The sequence below is a fragment of the Aquarana catesbeiana genome, unplaced genomic scaffold, assembly GCF_042186555.1.
Source record: "Aquarana catesbeiana isolate 2022-GZ unplaced genomic scaffold, ASM4218655v1 unanchor224, whole genome shotgun sequence".
In the NCBI taxonomy this organism is placed as follows: Eukaryota; Metazoa; Chordata; class Amphibia; order Anura; family Ranidae; genus Aquarana; species Aquarana catesbeiana.
In genome coordinates, this window is record NW_027362651.1 from 1,949,766 (window position 1) to 1,974,557 (window position 24,792).

A 24,792-nucleotide genomic window follows, 5' to 3' on the forward strand; every position below is an offset into this window, starting at 1 on the left:
AAGGAAGATAGAAGAAAGAAGAAGTATTTAAATAAAGGAATTGTCAAAAACTGTCTCTTGTCATTTTTAACATTTTTGACAGTTTTTTAGTGAAATGGTAGGGGTACTTTTGTCTGGTATGGAATTTAGAGGGAACCCCACGTCATTTTTTTTTTTAAATTTTGGCCGGGGTTCCCCTTAATATCCATACCAGACCTGAAGGGCCTGGTATGGAATTTAGGGGGACTCCCACGTCATTTTTTTTTTTATCGTGGTTCGGGGTTCCCCTTTGGGGAATTCCCATGCCGTTTTTATCAATGAACTTCTATGTGTATTGTCGGCAATGCAATAGCCGCGGGTAGTTTTAAAAGAGTTTTTTCCTTCAAAATGTCATTTGGCTGTCAGACTGTCCTAAACACAGGAAACATGCGCCCCTTTACAGGCATACTATAGACACCCCCCAGGTACGAAATTTAAAGGGATATTACACTTTTATTGTTTGACTTTAAGCATTATTAAAATCACTGCTCCTGAAAAAACGGCCGTTTTTAAAACTTTTTTTTGCATTGATCCATGTCCCCTGGGGCAGGACCCGGGTCCCCAAACACTTTTTATGACAATAACTTGCATATTAGCCTTTAAAATTAGCACTTTTGATTTCTCCCATAGACTTTTAAAGGGTGTTCCGCGGCATTCGAATTTGCCGCGAACACCCCAAATTGTTCGCTGTTCGGCGAACTTGCGAACAGCCAATGTTCGAGTCGAACATGAGTTCGACTCGAACTCGAAGCTCATCCCTAAAAAGGAGAACGGGATGAGGTTGTGCCATAACATGACTGCATAAACCTCATTCATCAAGACACATCACCCAGGTCTGATTTATCATTCCACAGCACTACCAGACACACAGAATGTTTTTGTGGATGGTTCTTGCTCTAGACTATAGTACACTGCAGAGCACACACAGGCCAACAGACAGAGATAGCCGGGGAAATGAACAGGTCTGGCTGACCTTGCTGCTAAATAAGCTGCTATCTCACAGACAGCAGACATCCAAATTGTTATGCTGATACCTGACCTATCCCCATTTGAGGGGTCACTTGCAGATCTCCAGGATTATGCATCAAATTATGAGTTAAGGGACTGGAATGGAAAGGGTGTGTAGAGAGATCCAAGGTCTAGACTCCTCTGCAAAGATGGGAAACCATGTATACCAACAGCAAGTGCATTTATAGTGCCACGTAATAGGCCACGCAGGTATACAAGTCACGGCTGATCTCACACACATGCCCAAACTAGGCAAAAGACAGGAATATCTTTTGATAATTGTGGACATGTTCTCAAATGGTCCAGCTTTTATAGCCAGGGTCTGCCAGGACTTGGTAAAAACTATCAAGATAGAATGGAAGTTTCACATTCCCCTCCACCCTCCAAGTTCAGGAATAGTAGAAAGGATGAACAGAACAATAAAAGACAAGATAAGAAAGGCCACAGGAGGAACCTTTGCCAACTGGAGAAAGGTCCTCCCAGCAGTACTGGCAGAAATAAGTTTTTTTGAAGTTTTGATGGGTAGACCTTTCCCCACCCCATAGGCCAGAGCACCTTTAATGGTAGAAAGAGAGACATTGAAAAGGGTTGCGGGACTTTAAATGAGATTTATGAGAGCATAATCTCCATCCCTATTATTTAAATCGAAAGACAGGGTTTGGGACTTTGAATGAGAAATGCATTAAAGGACCCAGGGATAAGACAATGTAGTACGGATGTGTTTATTAGTATAAAACACCCAGCAGAGCGTGCATTTGAACATACATACATAATAGTAGGCATACATCATAATAGACATATATAACAAAGCATGATGCAGGAGACCATAAAACACAGTAGAGCGGTTACTCAATCGCATTGCTATACAATCCTTTCATTAGTGAAGACATTAAAACCAAGGTGAGTCCTAGAATAAAATCATGTTGCATCTGTGTGTGCCCAACACGTTTCATGGCATACCAGCCAATCTTCAGGGGCGGATGCATGATTGAGTAAAATCTGCAAAAGGACATAAATATATTGTGTAATTATAGTCATATCACCCAATAACTAGGGAAAAATAAACAATAAATAAAATAAATAAAAATAGAGATGAAAATTAATCCAGCTCAAGTCAACTTACTCAATTGTAGAGTGCTTGAATGTGCGCGCGAGTCAGAGCACATGAACCAACAAACGGTCAGCAGACCGGGAGCTGAAGTGGGGCCAATGGAGAGCAGCAACCATCGACGTATTTGTAAGTGTGCAGATGTCCACCTAACAGGTGAAAAATGCAGGGGCTCCAATCTAGATGAATAATGGGAGTCATGAGTGACAAAGTGGGTTGAATGGGGGTGGACCAACAACCCCCAACCCCAATAGCACATGAACAAAAAAATGTATATGTACCTGGATAGCCCCAAAGAGACACAAAAACCCAGCAATAAGGGTGTGTCAACGAGGTGAGAGTGGACTAAGAAGGATGGCCGAGGTAGCTATGCCTAGTGCTTGTCCAGCAAGCCCAACTAGCGTCACGCTGGCGTATCATGAGGGAGGCATGTCTCCTGCATCATGCTTTGTTATATATGTCTATTATGATGTATGCCTACTATTATGTATGTATGTTCAAATTCACGCTCTGCTGGGTGTTTTATACTAATAAACACATCCGTACTACATTGTCTTATCCCTGGGTCCTTTCATGTATTTCTCATTCAAAATCCCAAACCCTGTCTTTCGATTTAATGGTAGAAAGGGAGATTTAGACTTAATACAGGAAGAATATTTAAGAAAACTGGTTGAAATATTGGATACAGTAAAAGAAATGTTGCTCGTACCTCTCCTTTTTCTTCATAGGAAGCTACTCACCTCTTCGAAGAGGGTGACACCGTGGAGGTCCAACAGCTTAACAGAAATAAGAAGCAAGAGTATTTCTTTGGACCTCCTACCACAGCGATTGCAGTGACCAGAACGGCTATCCTGGTGGAAAATTGTATCCATGCCAGCTGAGTGAAAAAGGTTGCCCAAAGCCCCAAGAGCAGGAAGGAGATCCTTAATACAGTAGGCCGTCAAGCAGAAGTCCAAGCAGATGAAGGAGGAGTTCCTGAAAAAAGCAGGTCCGGCCAGAGAAGATGACCTCGCTTATTTCACCGCAGACTTCTGGCAAAGCATTTTGCCTCCTGTTCTTGATCACCCTGATAGTATTTCCACCCACTTGGATCATCACTAACTGTATTTACCACCCTGAAGACTTGGCTGCCATTAAAAGTATTTATGGAAACACACATACACAGGAGAACATTACAGTGATACAAGTTAGAAACAAGAGAGACATTGAGGATAATTTTGCTGAATGCTTTTGCTAAAATTTAAATATGCTTATGCTCAGAAATCAGGATTTCAGAAATGTTGGATTTGTGGCAAATTGCACCTTAGCACTGTTAGGATACCCCTAATGGCTATACCTTTAAATATTACTCCCCTTTTGAGAGGAAAGATACCCCTTGACCTTTTGAATGTCAGCAGAAGAACTAATGACACCATTTCCTTTCACATCATCAATAGAAGTCATAATCCTACCTGGTGTTTTAATTTAGGGAATTCTACTAGAAATGCTCATACCTGTAGCCAATCGGTTTTGAACATTTCTAATTGCTATGCCCCTAGTGGGAAGTCTTGTTCTTTATATCAAACACACCATGATAAGGTCAGAGTACGGGCTGATTTTAAAAAAGATTCTTGCCTCTGAAAATGTTAGTAGTAAATCTGTACAGCATTTGTTTCAGGTTCTGGCAATAGTTACAGCAGTAGATCAAAAGACTGCTGTGAATACGCCCTTCTCGTTTGGTAACCACACTTATGTTTGTTGTGGAAAGACTTGTTATCCCTGGATTCCACAAGAGGCCCAAGGCTGGTGTTATCTGGCCTCACTGGTGCCCATAATGGGGGTGGTAGGTGATAGTGATGGGAGTCATTTACTTGAAGCTAGCATACACCCAAGGTATCCATTAAAACATTGTAATAGGAGAGAGTTATTCCTTGAAAAGGATATGGCCTAGGCATGGTTCCCTTCCTGGGCAGGATGGGGAATAGATTTGATGAAAAGGTTAAATAATTACTCAGGAATTATTGATGAGATGATGGAAAAGAACTCTGATGACATTTCTAAACGTAATGTTGAAACTAGGACTATTAGAAAACAACTAGAATTGCATGACTTAGCCATTGAAATCATAAGTTCAGCCCTTACAGGATTATGTGAAATGACTGAGGATTATGAATGTTGTACTTGGGTACACAATACCAGTATAGAGGTACCAGACTATTATGATGTGATAGCTCAGCATAGAAAAGAGGTGGCCAAGCTGCAACCAGAGGCTCGCAACATAGCCCAGACCTGGAGTCCCTTTGGAAATGTTGGTTTTGGATTTGGAAGGATATTCTCTTGGATAAGGGATATTGCCATAATTTTGATCATGATTGTGTTCTTTTTCCTTCTTCCTTTATCTTGTGTATAATCTTATTATGTGCCTTATTAATAGAGCCACTCGCATTTCAGATCCCTCATCTCCCAATAAAACGTATCTCAGTATGTATCATCAGAAGCAGGCTGAGAATACCACCATGATAAGGAAGCGAGATCATACATTTATGATCAAAGGGGATTGTAGGGATATTTTAGCTTGCTGTTCACAATTTTAGCTATAGAAATGTGTATCCATTTTAGAATAATATGTATATGTGACATTTATGAGAAGTAAGTTTCAATTTCTTGTAAATGGCCTGACTTATGTTTAATGACCTGTAAGTCCTTTCCTGTTAGCCTTTTCCTGTTGTTAGTTTCTATATGAGTTAATAATATTCCATTTAAACATCCTGTATGTCTGTAACCTTACCATATATTAATAAAAGGGGTTGGACTTTTGTTGTGATGTCATTTTGGTTATATAAGTGAAAACACGGAAGTAAAAGCCCAGATCATTCTGAACTTAATGCCTTGTATGTGTGTCATTAATTTCTTGTCGGAATGGTCTCCAGATCTGAATGGGTTTGAAGGAACATTCTGGGCAGGATATCATAAGAGGGTTCACTTGCTTTTAGAACATACTTACACCCCAACAGGTAGGACTGAGCAGCTATTGAACACCAGCCAATTATTGGGCTGCTTAAGAAAGGGGCGGACCCACATACACGTAGCGGCCCACCCATTCCCCATCCTATTGGCTGATGTTCGATAGCTGATCGCCCCCCCCCCCCCGACATCAACGCTGAATTCCGACAGCTCCTCTCTCTCCCTGCACACAGTTACATTACAAGACAGTGTCACACTCTGAGCAGATCAGCCTATGATGTAACGGCTGGTGGGAGGAACTACTATGCTCTGCGGGGGACACGGTTTACAACAAACACAAGTTTTTGATACCAGTGGTGTCCAGAGCAAAAATTAGACTCACTGTCCACCAAACAGGTAAGTATTAAAGTGTTTATTGAGAATGAACATTTTATATATATACTAGGTAAATACCAAAATGAACAATAATAGAGATAATGCTATGACTACTGGTAACCCAGTGTTCCTCCACACATATTAGTGGATAGCTGCTTTTATATTCAGGTCAGGTCTGAACAGAATTATGTAACATTTTGGGAAAAATATACAGCCAAGAAGTCCAGAACTTGAAGCCATTAGAGCAAAAACCTCCACAGCCACCATGTATTTTCCTCTGGTGCTCAGATAGGCCGGGATCATGGCAATCCAGACACTGCAGAACACCAGCATGCTGAAGGTGATGTACTTGGCCTCATTAAAACTGCTCGGTAATGTCCTGGCTAAAAAAGCGATAATGAAACTCACAGCTGCCAGAAGCCCCATATATCCCAGGACAGAGTAGAAGCCGATAACTGAACCCTCATTACACTGAATGATGATCTTTCCCTGATAAGAGTGAGTGTCCCCATCCTGGAAGGGGGGAGAAATAGACAACCAAGTGACACAGATTATGACTTGAACCAGTGAGAAGATACAAATGATAAAATTGGGCAGTTTGGCTCCCATCCATTTCCTCCAGGGACTCCCAGGTTTGGTGACTTTAAAAGCAATACACACCATGATACTTTTGGCAAGTAGAGAAGAGATGGCAACTGAGAAGATGACACCAAAAGAGGTTACACGCAGCATGCAGGTCACATCTACTGGATGGCCAAGGAACAAGAAGACACAGAGGAAGCTAAGCATGATGGAGACCAGGAGAAGATAGCTCAGGTTAGGGTTATTAGCTTTAACAATGGGGGTGTCCTGGTACTGTATAAATATCCCCAATATTAAACCAGTCAGAAGACAACAGAGGATGGAGACAGCTGAAAATACTGCAACAATGGGATCATCAGTGTAGGAGAGAAATTCCACCACTCTTGGAACACACCGATCCTTCTTCTCATTTGGCCATTCATCATCAGGACATTTCATGCAGTTTTCACTGTCTGCAGGAAGAACAATACAAACACAATGAGCACAAGAAATGTGTTATAGGCAGAAAAAAGTGATAATGGGAAGAATATTGATAATGAACCCTTTTTATTTGATGTTAAATACATAATTAGGTCGGAACAATCCACTAACGTTTCCTATGTTGTTGGGACTAAAAGTTTCTCCGGCGTTTTTTCTATTTTCTTGGTTCGGTTCACCTGGAGCAAACAGGGCGTTGGGTCTTTCGAATGTTACCTTCTATGACTTTTTTTCTCTTTTTCTTTTTTTTTCATTTTGTTTTTCAATTTTTTTTTCTGTTCTGGGGAATTTTTTTTCCTCCCTCTGTGGTTTGTCTTACAGACTCGAGCACAAGGGTTTGTTAATTTCCTAAAAAGATATATGCTGTTCAATTGCTGTGATGTGATGCTCTGTGGCTCTCTGTGCTCAGGTCTCTTCCCCCGTTCCTCCTCAATTTATAGATTGTCTCATGTCACTATGCCATGCACTACCCCTCCTAATGGGTGATCTTAAACTAATTTCATGAAATGTCCATGGATTAAACTCCAAACTCAAATGTTCATTGGTCCTCCAGTACCTTAAATCCCTGAACCCCTATATTATCCTCTTACAAGAGACTCACCTTATGGGTAGCAAAATTCTGTCCCTGAACAGAAACTGGATACAGAGAGCCATACACTCCACTCACTCCTCCTATGCCAGGGGAGTGGCCATTTTAATCCACAGAATCGCAGTTACTGGCAATAGTGAACGTATATGTTCCACCCCCCTTCAAAAATGAGGTATTGTACCAGTTTCTGGAGAAGATTGCCACCTTTGGCCCACTGAAACTGCTTGTGGCTGGGGGTTTTAACAACATCCTAGATTATGGGCTAGACACCTCTAACCCGCACTGGGAGCAGAATCTGGAGCTTGGGCACTGGACGGACACGGCGGCCTTGGAAGAGGTATGACGGTGGAAACATCCTGGCGAGAGAGGTTATTCTTATCTTTCCCATGTCAGTACCTCTTCCTCTTGTATTGAACTAGACTTTACTAACCCAGCTCTGTTGCCACAAATTGCGGAGGCCGGTTACCTGGCTGGGGGGCTCTCTGATCATACCCCCTACAGGTAATGCTGAGTCACACCACGTGCGGCAGTCGTGGACTCTGGATGCTGCACTCGGGTTGGGTAAATGAGGCCTCCGTTGAGGCATTGGTCTTCCCGCATTTGAATGAATACTGGGACATCAATGGGGGCTCAGCAGATGGGCCCATGGTCTGGGATGTGTTTAAGGCATCTACTCGTAGGGTGTATATATCGGCCATCAAAGCCCCTAGAGCTGAGAAAACTCAGAATCGGAGGCGCTTCATGCTCATGAACTGCAATGTGCACAGACCCAGGCTGACGCTCCCTCCCCTCCACCCTAACAGAGCTACAGATGGCCAGAAGGGCCTTATTGGGCCATTTTCAAAACATTACGCACTGTACATTTAAGTGCAGAGCAGAGGAGCTATTTGAGAAGGGTGACAAGAATGGAAAATTGTTGGCCTACTTGGCGGCGAATGCTCGAATGCATACAGCCGTCCCCTGCATCTATTCATCTGGGGGTACCCTTGTGAGAGATGGAGAAAGTATTATGCAGGCTTTTGTGTCTTACTATTCAGATCTATTTGCAGCTATCCCAAGGTATGACAGTCAGGTGCTGACAGACCTGTTGGGCTCCCTCCAGATACCAGAGTTGCCTGGGGAAGTGGCGGCAGACCTTGAGGCACCCTTCACTGCTAAAGAATTGGCATCGGCCATTGCCTCCTTCCCCAATGGTAAATCGCCAGGCCCTGACAGGATCCCTGCAGAGTGGTACAAAGCCTACTTGGACATGTTGTCTCCCAGACTTTTGCAACTTTATGGGGAATGTTTTGAAGCAGGGAGCTTGCTCCCCTCGTTTTATGAAGCCCATGTGGTGTTACTCCCCAAACCAGATAAAGACCCTCTCTACCGCTCCTCTTACAGGCCCATAGCATTGTTAAACATGGATCTTAAAATACTTACTAAAATGGTGGCTAATAGGCTGATGAAAATCCTAGATCACTTAATATCACCTGACCAGACAGGGTTCAAGCCCAAAAAAGCTACCAATATTAATATCCATAGGGTGTACACCAATACGCAAATAGATGGGGGAGACATCCTCTGAAGGGGCTACTGCAACGCATGGGGTTTGGTCCTATATTCCTCAAATGGATATCAATGCTATACGACCATCCGGTAGCGGCACTCCACCTTAAGGGCGGGGTGTCTGGCACTTTTCCAGTATCCTGAGGTACCAGACAGGGGTGCTCCTTATCACCAGGCTTATTTGCGCTCTTCATGGAGCCCCTGGCAATTGCACTGTGCTCCTCATCTCAAATCCAGAAAATCAGGGTGGGCATTCCGAAACCACAACCCTTTATGCGGACGACCTAGTTCTATTCATTAGGGACACTGGACCCTCTCTACATGCTGCACTGTCACTACTGGGTCGATTCGCAGAGGTTTCTGGTCTCAAGGTCAGTTGGACTAAGTCCAAAAAACTTCCACTGCGTGACCATACAGCGTCTAGCTAGGCAGACCCCGGTAATCCCCTGCAATGGGTAACGCAAATGAAGTACCCAGGACTTCAAATTACAAACTCAGTGACGGAGTTCATTAGTCTCAATGTGTCCCCATTACTGGTTACTATAGCTAAGAAATTTCATTCCTGGAAAAATCTTCCCTTGTCTCTCATTGGGAGAATAACCTAATTAAAATGAAGATTATACCCTTACTACTATATACCCCTAGGAACTCTGCAGTGTGGATCCCGCGGTCGATCTTCGAGTCCATAGACAGTATGATCTCCTCCTTTTTGTGGCAGGAAGGAACCCCCTGCCTTAAATTAGCCAGTCCAAAATACTTCCACTGCATGACCATGCAGCGCCTAGCCAGGCAGACCCCAGTAATTCCCTGCAATTGGTAACGCAAATTAAGTACCTAGGACTTCAAATTACAAACTCAGTGACGGAGTTCATTAGTCTCAATGTGTCCCCATTACTGGTCACTATAGCTAAGAAATTTCATTCCTGGAAAAATCTTCCCTTGTCTCTCATTGGGAGAATAAACCTAATTAAAATGAAGATTCTACCCTTACTACTATATACCCTTAGGAACTCTCCAGTGTGGATCCCACGGTCAATCTTCAAGTCCATAGACAGTATGATCTCCTCCTTTTTGTGGCAGGGAGGAACCCCCGCCTTAAATTAGCCATCCTTCAGCAGCCGTGGGGAGAGGGGGGCCTTGCAATACCAAACTTCCACAAATATTTTCTAGCTGGCCAATTGACGGTGGCGCACCGTTGGTTGACTACTCCTCCAGACGATGCTGCGGTGTCACTGGAGGCTGCTTGTGTGGGCTCATACAAGACGCTGTTTCACCTGGTCTATAGGGGACTAAGGGCCTCTTACCATTTGACACCCTTCATGAGCTCAGTGACCTAGAATTACTGACACGCAGCGACTCATTATCCAAACTGGTCTCCAGCTTATATAAAGATGTCTTCCAGGAAACTACCAAATTGTTGTAACCTTGCGGACGGGCCTGGGAAGCTGTAACCCTGGGGTTGGACAGAGACGACTGGGATGATGTCTTGGAAACTGCATTTCAGAACCTAGTCTCTACCAGAGACAGACAAATACACTATAAATTCCTGCACAGGATTAACCTGACTCCAGCCAGACTTGCTAAAATGTTTGGGAACCAACAATCCTTATGCTGGAGGTGCTCTGCACCCTTAGCAAACTTTATGAATATATTTTGGGACTGTCTACAGGTCAAACCATACTGGCAAGCTGTTGCATGTTGTATCAGGTCAGTCACTTCTATCTCGATCCCCATGACTGTTGAGGTGTGTCTGCTGCATCTGGTGGAGCCCTTGGCTACCACCAGGGCTATTAGGACTCTTCTTACCCTCTTTCTGTTCTATGCTAAAAAGCTGATTATCCTTTCATGGAAAAGCTCCTCAGCTCCAACCTTGGAATCCTGGAAAGCATTGGTTAACAAGGCTGTACCATTTTTATAAAGCTACCTATTTGAGCAGAGGGGCGCTGACCAATTTTGACAAGGTTTGGGGGGTGGCTGGATGGCTTCTGTGGATACGGTATTGGACTAACGCCAGGTAAACTATCTTTGGTATGATAAACTATAAAGGGAGGTGAATATAATTGAAGTACCGGAGATCTATCAGTTATCTCATAATGGGGGAGCTGATCACTCTGGGAGGGGGAATTGTTTTCTTCCTAACAATTCTCATGACTGTGATTGGGGGGGAGGAGGTGCTGGACCATACTCCTGACTTTATCCGGTATCATGGCCCAGGGCATCAGAAAGTTCAGGCACTAAGCCATCAGGTGCCTACCTTCAGTTGGAGGCCCAGCATTGACTGTTTATGTCTAGCCAAAGTTCTGCTGCATAGGGGGGACGAGGGGGGATTTAATTTCAGTATTGTCTTTATGTTTTTTTGTTTTCTTATGTTTTCTTTGTTTGTAACTGTCCACCGGTAACTGTGTTATAGCTGGTGGTTGCTAGCCACATCTGTGGCCTGCTGTTGTATGTATGTTGAAAAATTTTATAAAAAAAAATACCTGTTGATGATGTCAGAAATTCAGAGCTGTCCTGTGCACACTTCCTGTGTTATCTCAACTCCGTCTAATTAGCCCACCTAGTTCTTGTCTTGAGACTACAAAGCGATTAGTCTCTATGATGTAGAAATAAGGATAGGGGAATGGTTTGAACTGCCATGGATGTCACAAAAGTGGCATTAGTCCTGCTCAGCTCTGATTCAGTAGAGGTCTGCTCATAGATCTCCTGCTGAATAGAGTGGACAAGGTCGTGTGAATTATCTTTCCCTGTTAGTAATCACACCTAGTAGATCACACATAGGTCATCTGTATCACAGTAACAATGCTAGTAAGGTAGGGGGATGCTTAAAAAAGGACAGATATAGACCGGACATCAGATGGATGTGATTAATACATAAAATGAATAAAGGGAATTTTACAATGTTTGTTTTCATTTTGTTTTATTCTAATCTTTATTTAATGGAGATGAAGTACAACCAGATGAGACATATAAGAAAATAAATCTTAATCCATGCATTGAATCCATACAAAGTACAGACCATTGGAGAATACAACACTCTCTCTGGATAGGTCTAATCATGGGGAGGAGTAAATGGTGGACAGGGTTCATTCATCTTCTAGTCCTCCACTATCTGTTGGAGGTGTCAGGGATGAGGGGGTAAGATATATTGGGTTGTTGTATTTAGAATGGGATGTATGTAATTACAGAGATTTGTAGGAAAGGGGTGGGGTGAGATAGGGATAGAAGAGGTCAGAGATGATGAAGTATTGGGGGAGGAGGAGGAAGAGGAGAATTCTGCATTTAGAGGAGAGGGTGATGGGAACAAAAGTGGGCAAGACAAGTAGAGAAGGTAGTCTAGATGTGGTGGTTAGGAGGGGTAGGGTGGGAAGGGTCAGGGAGGTGGCAGAGAGTAATTTTTTTTTTATGTAATAGCTGGGGTCAGCAATGCTGTGCATTGTCAAATATCAGGCATATTCATTCAGTCGTGTAAGGCTATGACAGGCCAACATTATTTATATCGTGCAAAAAAATGACTTTTTGGTAGTGGTAATAGTAGTAGCAATAGCAAAATACAAGTGGGCAGGGCTGACACCATTTCTTGTTATTTCAGTCCACAAACTCCTGTTTGCTGTCAGCCCACAACAGGATTTAGGAGCTGAGTGCATTTCTGGTAGGATCAACAGGTATCTTTATGTATTTGCAGGGTCTTTGCCAGGGGCATATCCAGAGTCTTGTCTCGGGAGGGGCACTGCCAGAAATACGTTTTTTTGTGGGCAATTTATCAGGGAAATGGCTGATTTTGTTGCTTCAATCATCATGGCACCATGGTTGTTATGGTGTCAGGATGATTGAAGCGCATTATTTCTATTATTACATTGTAATATAAAATGAAACGGTTCAACTCACCATAATGCAGAATCAGTGGGAGCCCCAAGTGTGTCACTTACCACCGTCACCTGCCACACATTGCGAATTGTCACTTGCCTGCCACCAGATGCAGATTGCCACCTGCCACGTCACCTGCCAGATGTTGCGGATTGTCACTTGCCATGTCACCTGCCACACCTTGCGGATTGTCACTTGCCACGTCACCTGCCACAGCTTGTGGATTGTCACTTGCCACGTCACCTGCCACAACTTGCGAGCTTTCACTTGCCACGTCACCTGCCATATGTTGCGGATTGTCACTTGCCACATCAACTGCCACACCTTGCGTATTGTCACTTGCCAGATCACCTGCCACACCTTGCAGATTGTCACCTGCCTGCTAAGGTGGTGTTTTGCTTGTTTCTTGCTGACTCCCAGAGTCAGGCAGCAGAGAGATAATGTAATCTCTTTGTTGCCCACGCTGCCTGCACAGTGAGGGCGGAAGTAACTGCAGGGATGCAGGGCGGTGAGAGATGATCTCATCTCTCTGCTCCCCCGCCACCCAGCTAGCTGATTGGCCAGCTGCGCGCTCACACCGAGCCGCCCACACACTGACCCGGCAGCCCGGCCGCAACAAATTTCTCGGTGGTGGCAATTGCCCCATTGACCCCCCCTGGATCTGCCCCTGGTCTTTGAAAGGATAAAGCATGGGAAAATCTGCACACGTTATAGGGATGTACTATACTGTATATGTGTTTTTATCTGGCATACACTTTAAAAACAGAAGTAACTTCTGTCCAGTCCAACAATAACTTACTAACAAATACAAACTCTACCGGAAATGTTGGAGATCTCTCCTTCAGGACATGAGACGCACTCATAGCAGCATTTATGAATTGAAGAGCCAAACTTTTTTCTGCTGCCAGGTAAACAGGGATCTGAGCACCGAGATACCGTAACCTGAAATCAGATAATATTATTATTATTATGTGAAGGTCCGCCATATCTCTTTTTTTTTCAGTGCAAGGCTTCTCTTTAACCACTTCAATACCAGGCACTTTCATTCCCTTCCTGCCCAGGCCAATTTCCAGCTTTCAGCGCTGTCACATTTTGAATGACAATACTGTGCTCAAATTACATTTTTATATATATAAAAGCTTTATTTTGGTGTTATTTAATCACCACTGGGTTTTTTATTTTTTGATAAACAAATTTAAAAAAACAACATTTTAAAAAAAAAAATAAGTTTTTCTTAGTTTCTATTATACATAATTTTGTTTTAACTTTCTTAGATCTGTTTTGAATTGCACTAGGTGTCTATGTTGTATCACCTACAAAACACAATTGTAAGTTGTACTGTGATATCTTTTTTTCTAGGATGTTAAATCCTTTTCTTTTCATTGTTTGTTATATCTACAACTTCAATAAAAAATATAATTATTAAAAAAAAGTGGTACTGATGGCACTGATAGACAGCACTGATAAGGAGGCACTGACAGGCATTACTGATGGGCACTGATTGGCATATGTGATGGGCACTGATTAGCACTTTTAATCGGCAATGAGGGGCATTTTTGATGGGGACTGATTGACATCTGATGGGCACTTATTTCTATCTGCGATAGGCACCTCTGATGGTAGCTGCACTGATAATCAATGAGCTGATTAGCAGCGCAGACCCCCCTATTAGGAGAGCCGCTGGTCAGTTCTCCTCTACCCATGCCTTGTCAGCGTGAACTAAGGAAAGCCGATTACTAGCACTTTCTGGTTACTGCTCTAAACAGCTGTGATTGGTCACATAGGCTCTTTACCAAGATCGATGATGCAGTGTGTCAGAGTGACACACCGCTGATTGATGCGCTGCACCCCCCGGAAAAAGTCCAATTGTGACGAAACCGGTCGGGCGAGGATGCACTGAGTAGTCACCGCAAGTCTTTTATTATTGTGCTGCAGCTTTTTATCTTTTTTTAACCACCAACTATTACCATTTGTTTATACCAAGTGTGGGACGGATGGCAGGAGAGAGGGACATCATCTGCACTACAGGTTCCCGGGACACACTGCAGCTGATACTTCCCATTGCATTTCTCACCTTCCATAATAGAGTGTCCACCTGTTGCAGTAATGGCAGATACTAACCTTAATGTTGGTGACGTCACATGGTGGAGGATTGATTTGGATTGTCTACATACAAGCACTTGATTTAAAACTTCACATTGTTTTGTTCTTTATATTTTCCTTTTTGTGCCTTGGACTGTTTTAGTACAGTTTGGACATTTGATGCTATTTAGGGATTTTCAGCTCAACTTTTAATATTCCTCCACTTCCTCACTCATACTCCTTGTGGTAGAGAATGAAAGGCCACACAGAGTTAATCTCCCACATCCGCCCACTTGCCCTCCTCTTTTTACAATCCACAATTCCCCCAGGTATGAACATTTAGGCATTTCAGGGGTGGTTGGACAAAGGGGTTTAAAGGATTGTCAGGGCCGGATTTCCCACAAGGCCACCGAGGCCAGGCCTCAGGGCGGCAGTAGTGCAGGGGCGGCACCACTCCTGTGGCGACATCTCAGCTTTTGCGGCCGCCCCCCTGCACTAACATCATTCAGAGCTATGTATGAGCAGGGCGGGGATGAGGATAAACAAGTTGTTCTGACTAGAAAGGAGAGCAGGGGGCGGAGTCTGTAGGCAGCTGCGGGAGGAGCGTCTTCTCCCCCAGGCAGCAAGACTTGTATGGAGTGGAGATCAAGGATAGCTATTCCCCTCTAACTCCGGCGCTCAACAGCCTCTGGCATCCTGTCACAGTGACACAGTGAGAGCGTGGAAAGCCAGCTAGCTTGTGCAGGAGTCGGGCTGTGTTCGGTCTCCACTGTCTTCCTAACCCCTCCCTCACTGCAGTGCTTGTCCAATCCAGTACTCCGCCTCCCATTTGTGCCCACCCACACTCCAGCCACATGCATGCAATGCACTGTACTGTGCTGTGAGAGGAGTTCTGTTTTCAAACAATAGCTGCCACAGCCCTGGGGGAGACCAGCCTGAATGGGAGAGCATAATTGGCAAGTGAGACCCCCAGAATAACCCCCCTCTCTGTTCCCACTCCTTTGTGCTATGCACCTTCTTCTCCCCCCTCTCTTCCTCATGATCATCACCTTCTCTCTCTCTCTCCCCTAGGCTAGAGCCTAGCCTGCCTGTATACCGTCCTAGCCTGCCTGTATACATCCTAGCCTGCCTGTATACCGTCCTAGCCTGTCTGTATATCGTCCTAGCCTGCCTGTATACCGTCCTAGCCTGCCTGTATACCGTCCTAGCCTGCCTGTATACCGTCCTAGCCTGCCTGTATACCGTCCTAGCCTACCTGTATACCGTCCTAGCCTACCTGTATACCGTCCTAGCCTGCCTGTGTATTGTCCTGGCCTGCCTGTGTATTGTCCTGGCCTGCCTGTATACCGTCCTAGCCTGCCTGTGTATTGTCCTGGCATGCCTGTATACCGTCATAGCCTGCCTGTATACCGTCCTAGCCTGCCTGTATACCGTCCTAGCCTGCCTGTATACCGTCCTAGCCTGCCTGTGTATCGTCCTAGCCTGCCTGTATACCGTCCTAGCCTGCCTGTATACCGTCCTAGCCTGCCTGTATATCGTCCTAGCCTGCCTGTATATCGTCCTAGCCTGCCTGTATATCATCCTGGCCTGCCTGTATACCGTCCTAGCCTGCCTGTATATTGTCCTGGCCTGCCTGTATACCGTCCTAGCCTGCCTGTATACCATCCTAGCCTGCCTGTATATTGTCCTGGCTTGCCTGTATACCTGTATATAGAGGGGGGTGTATGTAGAGATGATAGATGGGTGTATATAGAGATGATAGAATGATGTATATAGAGACGATAGAGGGGTGTATATAGAGACAATAGAGGGGAGTATATAGAGATGATGGGGGGAGTATATAGAGATGATAGAGGGGGCAGTATATAGTGGAGATATGTTTTTAAATGATATATTGTAGCAGTCATCGATAAAGGACGAGAATGATGGTGTGTGTGTGTGTGTGGGGTTGGGGGGGGCAGCATTGAAGGACCCGGCCTTGGGGCGGCAAAGGGTGTAAATCCGGGCCTGAGGATTGGTCACTTTTTCAACTTCTCGGGCCCACTTACCCTGGCTTATTGCGTTAGCAAACTCAAAATGCCCACTTTAGAGAGATTCAAATTTCTTCAGATTTCTTACATTCCTTGTGGGTAACTAAATACTCCCCACCTAACATCTATGAACACTGGTGTGGTCAGGCCATGAAGCAGACAGGAGGAATCTTGGATCTTGGTGATCTACGAGTCACTGTCTAGGGCCAGCTCTAAACCTAGCTAAATGATGGATTGGGAGAGGTACCTTTCCCAAGAGTGGGACCTGGAGGAATGGCATGGCACGGTTTTAAGGGCCTATTGAGATATCCTAAATGTCACATTGATTAAGGCAGACCTCAAAGTCATAACACGGTGGTATTTGGTTCCCTCAGGGTTGGCAAAATGTTATCCTTCAGCCTCCCCCCTCTGCTTCAATGACTGCTCATACACAGGCTTGATGCTTCATATCTGGTGGGAATGCCCCAAAATAAGAAGCTTTTGGAACAAAATATTTTCTATGGTGCGCAAGGTTACAGGTGTCCAAGTCACCAAATCTCTGCATATTGCTTTATGAAACTTCCTGATAGAGAAGGCATCTAAGAACGCAAAGCGACTGATTCATTTAATTTTTCTAGGTGCTAAACTGACGATAGCTAAGGCTTGAAAGCGACCCTTTGTCTCCTTTGACATGACAAAAAAGAAAATCTTGTGGATCATGGCCCATGAGAAAATGGTCAGTATACTACAGAACACGGTACAGAGGTTTGAGGCCACTCAGGAACCGTGGGCCAACTATATACACGTCCACTTGAATCCTAAACAGGACTCTTGAGCCCACCCTGGAGACCCGACAGGACATCTAAAACTTTTATTTTCTATCCCTCTCATCCTATTCTCCTTTCTTCTCTCTTTCTTTCCACACTCTCTCTACAATGTTGTTGCCTTAGGGCTTTAGTTTTGGGTATAAGATGCCCCATGAAGAATGGGTGCACAACGCACATTAAGAGATCCACTGTTCGAGGATATACCTAGTCCCTTCTAGTATGATTGGGCGCAGCACCAAACAGGAGTGTTCTCAGTACTCTTAACATTTCCTACACTCTCACACCCACTATTACTATGTCCTAGTTGTATCCATCTAATCAATGTATCTTAATAAATGTTATTTAATTACAGGTCATGCTGGGTCTGGAACCTTAACTCTATGGGCTAGAGATTAGGGAAGTCACAAATAAAGGCAGGAGCCACACCGACAGCATAACCAAGTTGTCTCAAACATAACCTGTGAGCTATAGCACGTCATCCTCTCTATTCCACCGGTTTCTTTATTCGGCTCCATGGGACTGCTCCCTGGGCTCTAGATCTCCTCCAATGAACAAGGTCAAAAACTACTTCTAAACTCTTATTCCAACCCCCTGACCCAGCATTACACCCTGTTAAAGGTTTATCTTCATACTACCACTTTTTTTTTATAAATTAATACCCCATGTACCCATTCACACTTATACATACTGTTCACTTTTTGCTCTTATACTGCGAGCAATCACCCATGTATGATGTAACTGCATTCAGTTTTTATATGACTTCTACCTTAATCAATAAAAATTGATTGAAAGAGAAAAAAAATATTACATGACAAAATGTGGACAATTTCAAAGGGCATGGATACTTTTTCAAGGCACTGTAAATAGGGGCTCATCAGTTCTCCAGAGAGGTCGGTTGGGGAAAAACTGCCAAGATGTAGCCATTTCTCTGTTGGTCTGTTCCCCAATTTTGGGGCCTGGTCAAGGTACTCTATGGGGTTTGGGAACCTGAGGACTCACATAGACTTTAATCTACCAATCATGGACTCACTGCCTTTTGTGGTTTATTGCCAAATCGTGGACTTTAAGGGATTACTTGATACCTCTGTGGATTTACTGCTTAAGTTGCCTTGAAAGGATTACTTTTATGAACTTTGCAGCTAAATCAGGTATGTCTACCTCAAGGGCATTTAGAAAACTCTGTACAGGAATGTGTGAAGATGTAATTTGTTCCTGTGTTGCCCTTAACTGCTTCAGTAAAGATCCTTTGTTTTTCCTTTAAAGAATACATTCACTTTTTTATTTAAATTCCAACTTCCCTTTCTAATGATCTTACACACCATTTACTTCAATGTCCAGCTGGCTGTATGATAAAACTTCTCCAATATGTCCCGTTACTCTCCCAGTCCAGAGACCGGGTTCTCACCAGGAGCTCCGGGTCCCATAAAAACTATTAAGACCCAGGACTCCCAGTTCCAGGTCACTGGATTGCTGTTATAGCCTCTGATTGGCTATCACAGTGATCAGTCACTGTGCAGCCTGCCCCTGTGTTTTCTTTCTCTCTGAATGGAGGGAGAGATACATTGTACCTTTCTTTCCATGCAGAGAGAAAGAAGTGAATTACAAAGGTATGAAAAAAATTAAGGAAAAAAATGTCTGGATCAATGTATGATCTAGATCAGTGCCAGGGTTAGTGTTTGGGTCAAGTAAAGGTCACAGGTTGGGGTCAAAGGTCATGGTCTGTATATTTTGAGCATGATTAAAAAAAGTTTAAGTTAGTGTCATTGTATTTTAGGTAGGATAAAAAAAGTGCACAATTTTTTCTGAACTGTACTACAGGTACCTACAACAACTAACATACATATATGTGGTATCACTGTGATCATCTGAAACATAATAATTTATTTTGGGTTGTTCCTTGGTGGTAGGTTAAGGTAGCAGCAAAAAATATATAGCTAAATAAAAAAAAATGTTTTCCTATTTTGGGCCATTTCCTTTGATAATAAAACATATATAATCCACCTGAATGCACAAAGTACCTGTGATGATATGTACAGTTTTACTAACACATGTTCAGTCTGCAAAATTGTGCTCAGAAATGAACGTGTGTTTTACCCTTAGTCACTAAGGGGTTAAAATCTCTCTCACATAAAAAGAAATACAATGAACTGCACAATGAAGTGCCAGAGGCAGAGACACTCCACATGGGCTCCTCGCTCCAGGTGGAATCATGCTGACCGTCTCTTTCAGACTGATCAATTTTTGGGGATTAAAAAGGCAGAAGAAAAATGCATGAATAATGTATCCCTTTAAATTTTTTGGAACTCTTCTCACTGCAGGTGTGCTGCATTTTAAAAAGTCCTACATGCTGCACTGATGCAGTTTTTTAAAAGCACTTTCCATTGTAAGTCAATAGAAAGGCAGTGTGAAGGGATCCTAATCAGAACCACTGCTACTGGAACGTCTCTTCCCTCAACACTATGAAGACGGATGAAGTCGATGACGTAACACAGAGGGCAGAGCACTGGTCCTTAGTAGTGGGAGTACGGCTAATCCATATCATTTGTCACAACGTTTTATAGATCTTAGGGTACTACAGCTTGATATTAATTTAAGAGAGCGGTGTGCACGAGATTTATGGGTTATATTAGCTATATAACCTGGCAATGTGTTGCACTGCTGTGAATAAATACTACAACTAAATGTGAACATTGACAATGAAGAGAATAACAAATATGGTAATAGTGCAGTAATTAGGTCTTTGTGATAAACATACAATTACACATAAATGGAAAATCCTTCCCAGAATATTGCTTGGTATTGCTATATGGCAATATATTATAATCCCAGTGCTCCACCAATAAAATCGGGTGGTGTAAAATAAATAACTAATGCTGCAAACAACTCCTTAAATGCCAATAATATAGTCCGCACAGAGAAAATAGGCAGTAAGTTCTTCCAAGCAGTTATGTCCTTCACCACAGAAAATTTTTTGTGAAATACTGTTAGTAATTGAATCCCTAATCTCAGTGCTGCAAAACCAAATTAAACTCCAGTGCACCACCATGCAGTGAATGTAAGATGGACCCGTACCTGTTACATGGACCCATGCAATAGGCCTAAACACGATTTATCCCAAACTTCAGGGGTGATTGAGTATGTAAGCCATCCAGGGATGGTGCAATGGACTTTCCCTTTCATATACACCTCATCTGTATCCTCCCTCTCTGCTCCACTCTGGTACAGGCTGTGATATTTCTACGTGTTTCTGTAGACAGAGCTCCATTGTTGCCATTTCCAGCAATGTGTCCTCTCTACTTCCCTCCAATTCACCTTTCACCCAGATTATTTCAAAATCCAAATAAAATATCCCTATAAATCCTAATGAGGAACCACCTCAGTGAATGATATAAACAGAAAACAATCAAATGATTTCTTACTTTGCCGCTTTTCCAGAAGAAAGGATCACTCATATCGGCAAATGTTTCAGGCACAAAGTCTGGGCTTTTAATAATGGATATCGGGATATTATAATAATGTGAACTGTTAAATATAATCCATCTGTATAACACAAGATTGGAGAGAGCTTCTCTTCTCTTATTAAAGTCGATCTCGCCAGCTTTTTTGTCCATGTAATAAAGATTTCTCACATATTTTAGGAGCTTTTCACAGAAGACAGAAATACACACATTACTATATACAGATATGAGTTCTGGAATTAAAGTCTGCTTAGAAAAATACAAAGTGCTTAGATTCAGGTTACTAGGAAACCTTCCTATAAATGTGAATAGGAATGAATGAATCTGGATTATCTCTTATTCTTCACTTTTTGATTCCCCTGCAATGTCTCAATGTACATCTCTCTGATATGGAAAGAATAATAATAATAATTCAGAAAATCATCAATCATTCATTTTATTTTCCGATTGGACAGATCTGTATGTATATGTTCAGGAGAGTAAAAAAACTGAACTTTTCCTGTATTACACTCAGGATATTACTCTAATGCCGCATACACACGCTCGGAATTTCCGACAACAAATGTTCGATGGGAGCTTGTTGTCGGAAATTCTGACCATGTGTAGGGTCCGTCGATGCTGCCGGAATTGGGAGTTGGTTCTCAAATTTTCTGACAACAAAACTTGTTGTCGGAAATTCCGAGCGTGTGTACACAACCCTGATGCACAAAATTCCACGCATGCTCTGAATCAAGCAGAAGAGCCGCACTGGCTATTGAACTTCATTTTTCTCGGCTCGTCGAATGTCTTTTATGTCACCGTGTTCTTGACGTTCAGAATTTACGACAACATTTGTTCGAACGTGTGTATGCAAAACAAGTTTGAGCCAACATCCGTCAGAAAAAAATCCAGGATTTTGTTGTTGGAATGTCCGAGAGTGTGTACTCGGCCTAAGAGAGATAAGCAGAGGACAGAGAAAACTCCATATGGAGAGATTGAAGAATTTTCATACCCATCCTTATTTATTGTTCATTACTCGCTACCACAATTAGAGTTGGGCAAACGGTTCAGTCCGAGCATGAATTCAGGCTGGACATTGGTTGCTCGGCCTGTTCGTCCAACACTCAAATTTGCAGGGTGTTTGGCGGATGATCGACCCGCTGAACACCCTGCAATGCACTGTGCACTGCTGATTGGGCGAAGCTTTGCCCAATAAATGTGCAGTATAAGTTTGTTGTTAGGGACCAGGGCCAGGAAACTGGCTGCGCCATCCTTTACAAATGAGTCATCAGCTGTCAATGGGTTTCCCTGATGACAGCTTTACAAGAAAAAAAATGCTGGTTAAAAAAAAGATAAAACAGCGTGCCCCCCCCCCCCAGTCTATACCAGGCCCTCTGAGTCTGATATGGATTTTAAGGGTAATTCCCATGCCAAAATTAAAAAAATGGATTGCCCCCAAAATCCATACCAGACCCTTATCTGGCCATTCAGCTTAGAAGGCCAGGAAAGGGGGAGAAAGAGCAAGCTCCCCCCTCCTGAACCACACCAGGCTACATGCCCTCAACATGGGGGGTGTGTGCTTTGGGGTGGGGGGCTCTGCCACCCCACCCCAAAACACCTTGTCCCCATGTTGATGGGGACAAGGGCCTCATCCCCACAAACCTGGCCAGTGGTTGTGGGGGTCTGCAGGCAGGGGGCTTATCAGAATCTGGAAGCCATTTTAGCTATAAAACCCTCAGACAAAGGAGGACACATTGTGGTTAAGATGGGCCAAACACCCCCCTGTTTGGTTCACATCAGAAAAGTTTTGACCCGAACGGCGAACCCCATTGAAGTCTATGGGAGCCAAACAGGAAAAATCTAAAGTCCCCATTTTGAAGTTCCATGACGTAACGCGTAGGGCAGTCCAGGCCGGAACTAATGCAAGAGACTGGCAAGTCACTGTATCTATATCTAACAGTAAGAGTTGCTATTTTCAATAAACCATTACTACCTTTATCTACTACACTATGGAGGAATACTTTCTTTATCCTAAACATATGGAGTGACAGTGGGAGACTTAACCTTAAAAGGGACCACCATCTAGTATTAGCTGGAGACTCCTTAAACACCTTTTAAAGAGCCATATCAGATGCAATATCATCGTGGAGACTAGGGATGGGCTTTATGTTCAGGTCGAACATGAGTTCGACTCGAACATTGGCTGTTTGCCCGTTTGCCGAACAGCCAACAATTTGGGGTGTTCGCGGCAAATTCGAAAGCAGCGGAATACCCTTTAAAAGTCTATGGGAGAAATCAAAAGTGCTAATTTTAAAGGCTTATATGAATGTTATTGTCATAAAAAGTGTTTGGGGACCTGGATCCTGCCCCAGGGGACATGTATCAATGCAAAAAAAAGTTTAAAAAATGGCAGTTTTTTCGGGAGCAGTGATTTTATTAATGCTTAATGTGAAACAATAAAAGTGTAATATTCCTTTAAATTTCGTACCTGGGGGGTGTCTATAGTATGCCTGTAAAGGGGTGCATGTTTCCCATGTTTAGAACAGTCCGAGAGCAAAATGACATTTCTAAAGGGAAAAAAGTCATTTAAAAAGTGCTAGGGATAGTGCCGGCTATAATGAATTGTCGGTCCGGCAATACACATAAAAGTTCATTGATAAAAATGGCATGGAATTTCCCCACAGGGGAACCCTGAACCAAAATAAAAAAAAATGCCTGGGGGGCCCCCTAAATTCCATACCAGGCCCTTTACGTCTGGTATGGATATTAAGGGGAACCCCGTGCCAAAATTTAAAAAACAAAATGGTGTGGGGGTCCCCCCCAAAATCCATATCAGACCCTTCAGGTCTGGTATGGATTTTAAGGGGAACTCAGCGCCAAGATTTTTTTTTAAAATGGCGTGGGGTCCCCCCAAAAATCCATACCAGACCCTTATCTAAGCACTCAACCTGGCAGGCCACAGGAAAAGAGGGGGGACAAGAGAGCGCCCCCCTCCTGAACCGTACCAGGCCACATGCCCTCAACATTGGGAGGGTGCTTTGGGGTAGCAGCCCCCCCAAAGCACCTTGTCCCCATGTTGATGGGGAGAAGGGCCATATCCCCACAACCCTTGCCCGATGGTTGTGGGGGTCTTCGGGCAGGGGGCTTATCGGAATCTGGAAGCCCCCTTTAACAAGGGGACCCCCTAGATCCTGTCCCCCTGTGTGAAATGGTAATGGGATACAAATGAACCCCTACCATTTCACAAAAAATGTGTGAAAATGGTAAAAAAAAAAAGACACTACACGCCTTGGGACAAGTCCTTTATAAAAAAATTAAAAAAATAAAACTGTCCCTTGGAGTCTTCTTCTTCTTCTCGCGCTCCAAAGGACCTAAAAAAAAAAAAATCTGCAAGCCGCCTACGATCTGCCTCAATGGGAGGCACCCGCCGTAATGACGGGCCTCTCAGATGACAGATCTTTTATAAGTACTCAGTTACGTACCCCTCTGACGCTACTGGAAAGCCATAGGGATATCCCCTTATGTCAGAGGGGGTCACCCGGCGAAGACATTGTGTGGCTCCGTCCTCACTTATAAAAGATCTGTCACCTGAGAGGCCCGTCATTATGCCGGGTGCCTCCCATGGAGGCAGATCATAGGTGGCTTGCGGCTTTTCTTTTTTTTTTTCTTTTTCGGTCCGCCGGAGCGCGAGAAGAAGAAGAAGACTCCGTGGGACAGTTGTATTTTTTTTAATAAATACTTTTCCCAAGGCATGTAGTGTCTTTTTTTATCATTTTCACACATTTTTTGTGAAATGGTAGGAGTATATTTGTACCCCGTTACCATTTCACACAGGGGGGGGGATCTGGGGGTCCCCTTGTTAAAGGTGGCTTCCAGATTCTGATAAGCACCCCGCCCACAGACCCACACAACCACCAGGCAAGGG

General features: G+C 43.6%; 1 protein-coding gene across 1 annotated transcript in view; it reads right to left on the reverse strand.

Moving 5' to 3' along the window:
* Positions 1-5,593: 5,593 nt before the first annotated feature.
* The window catches only part of LOC141121534 (vomeronasal type-2 receptor 116-like), a 71,598-nt gene continuing 52,399 nt past the window's right edge, over positions 5,594-24,792 (reverse strand). The window contains exons 2-4 of the mRNA XM_073611154.1: positions 20,850-21,071; positions 13,331-13,454; positions 5,594-6,486 (exon numbers count right to left, since the gene is read on the reverse strand). Of these exons, the coding sequence (XP_073467255.1) occupies positions 5,594-6,486; positions 13,331-13,454; positions 20,850-21,071 (1,239 nt within the window). The remainder of the gene's footprint in view (positions 6,487-13,330; positions 13,455-20,849; positions 21,072-24,792) is intronic.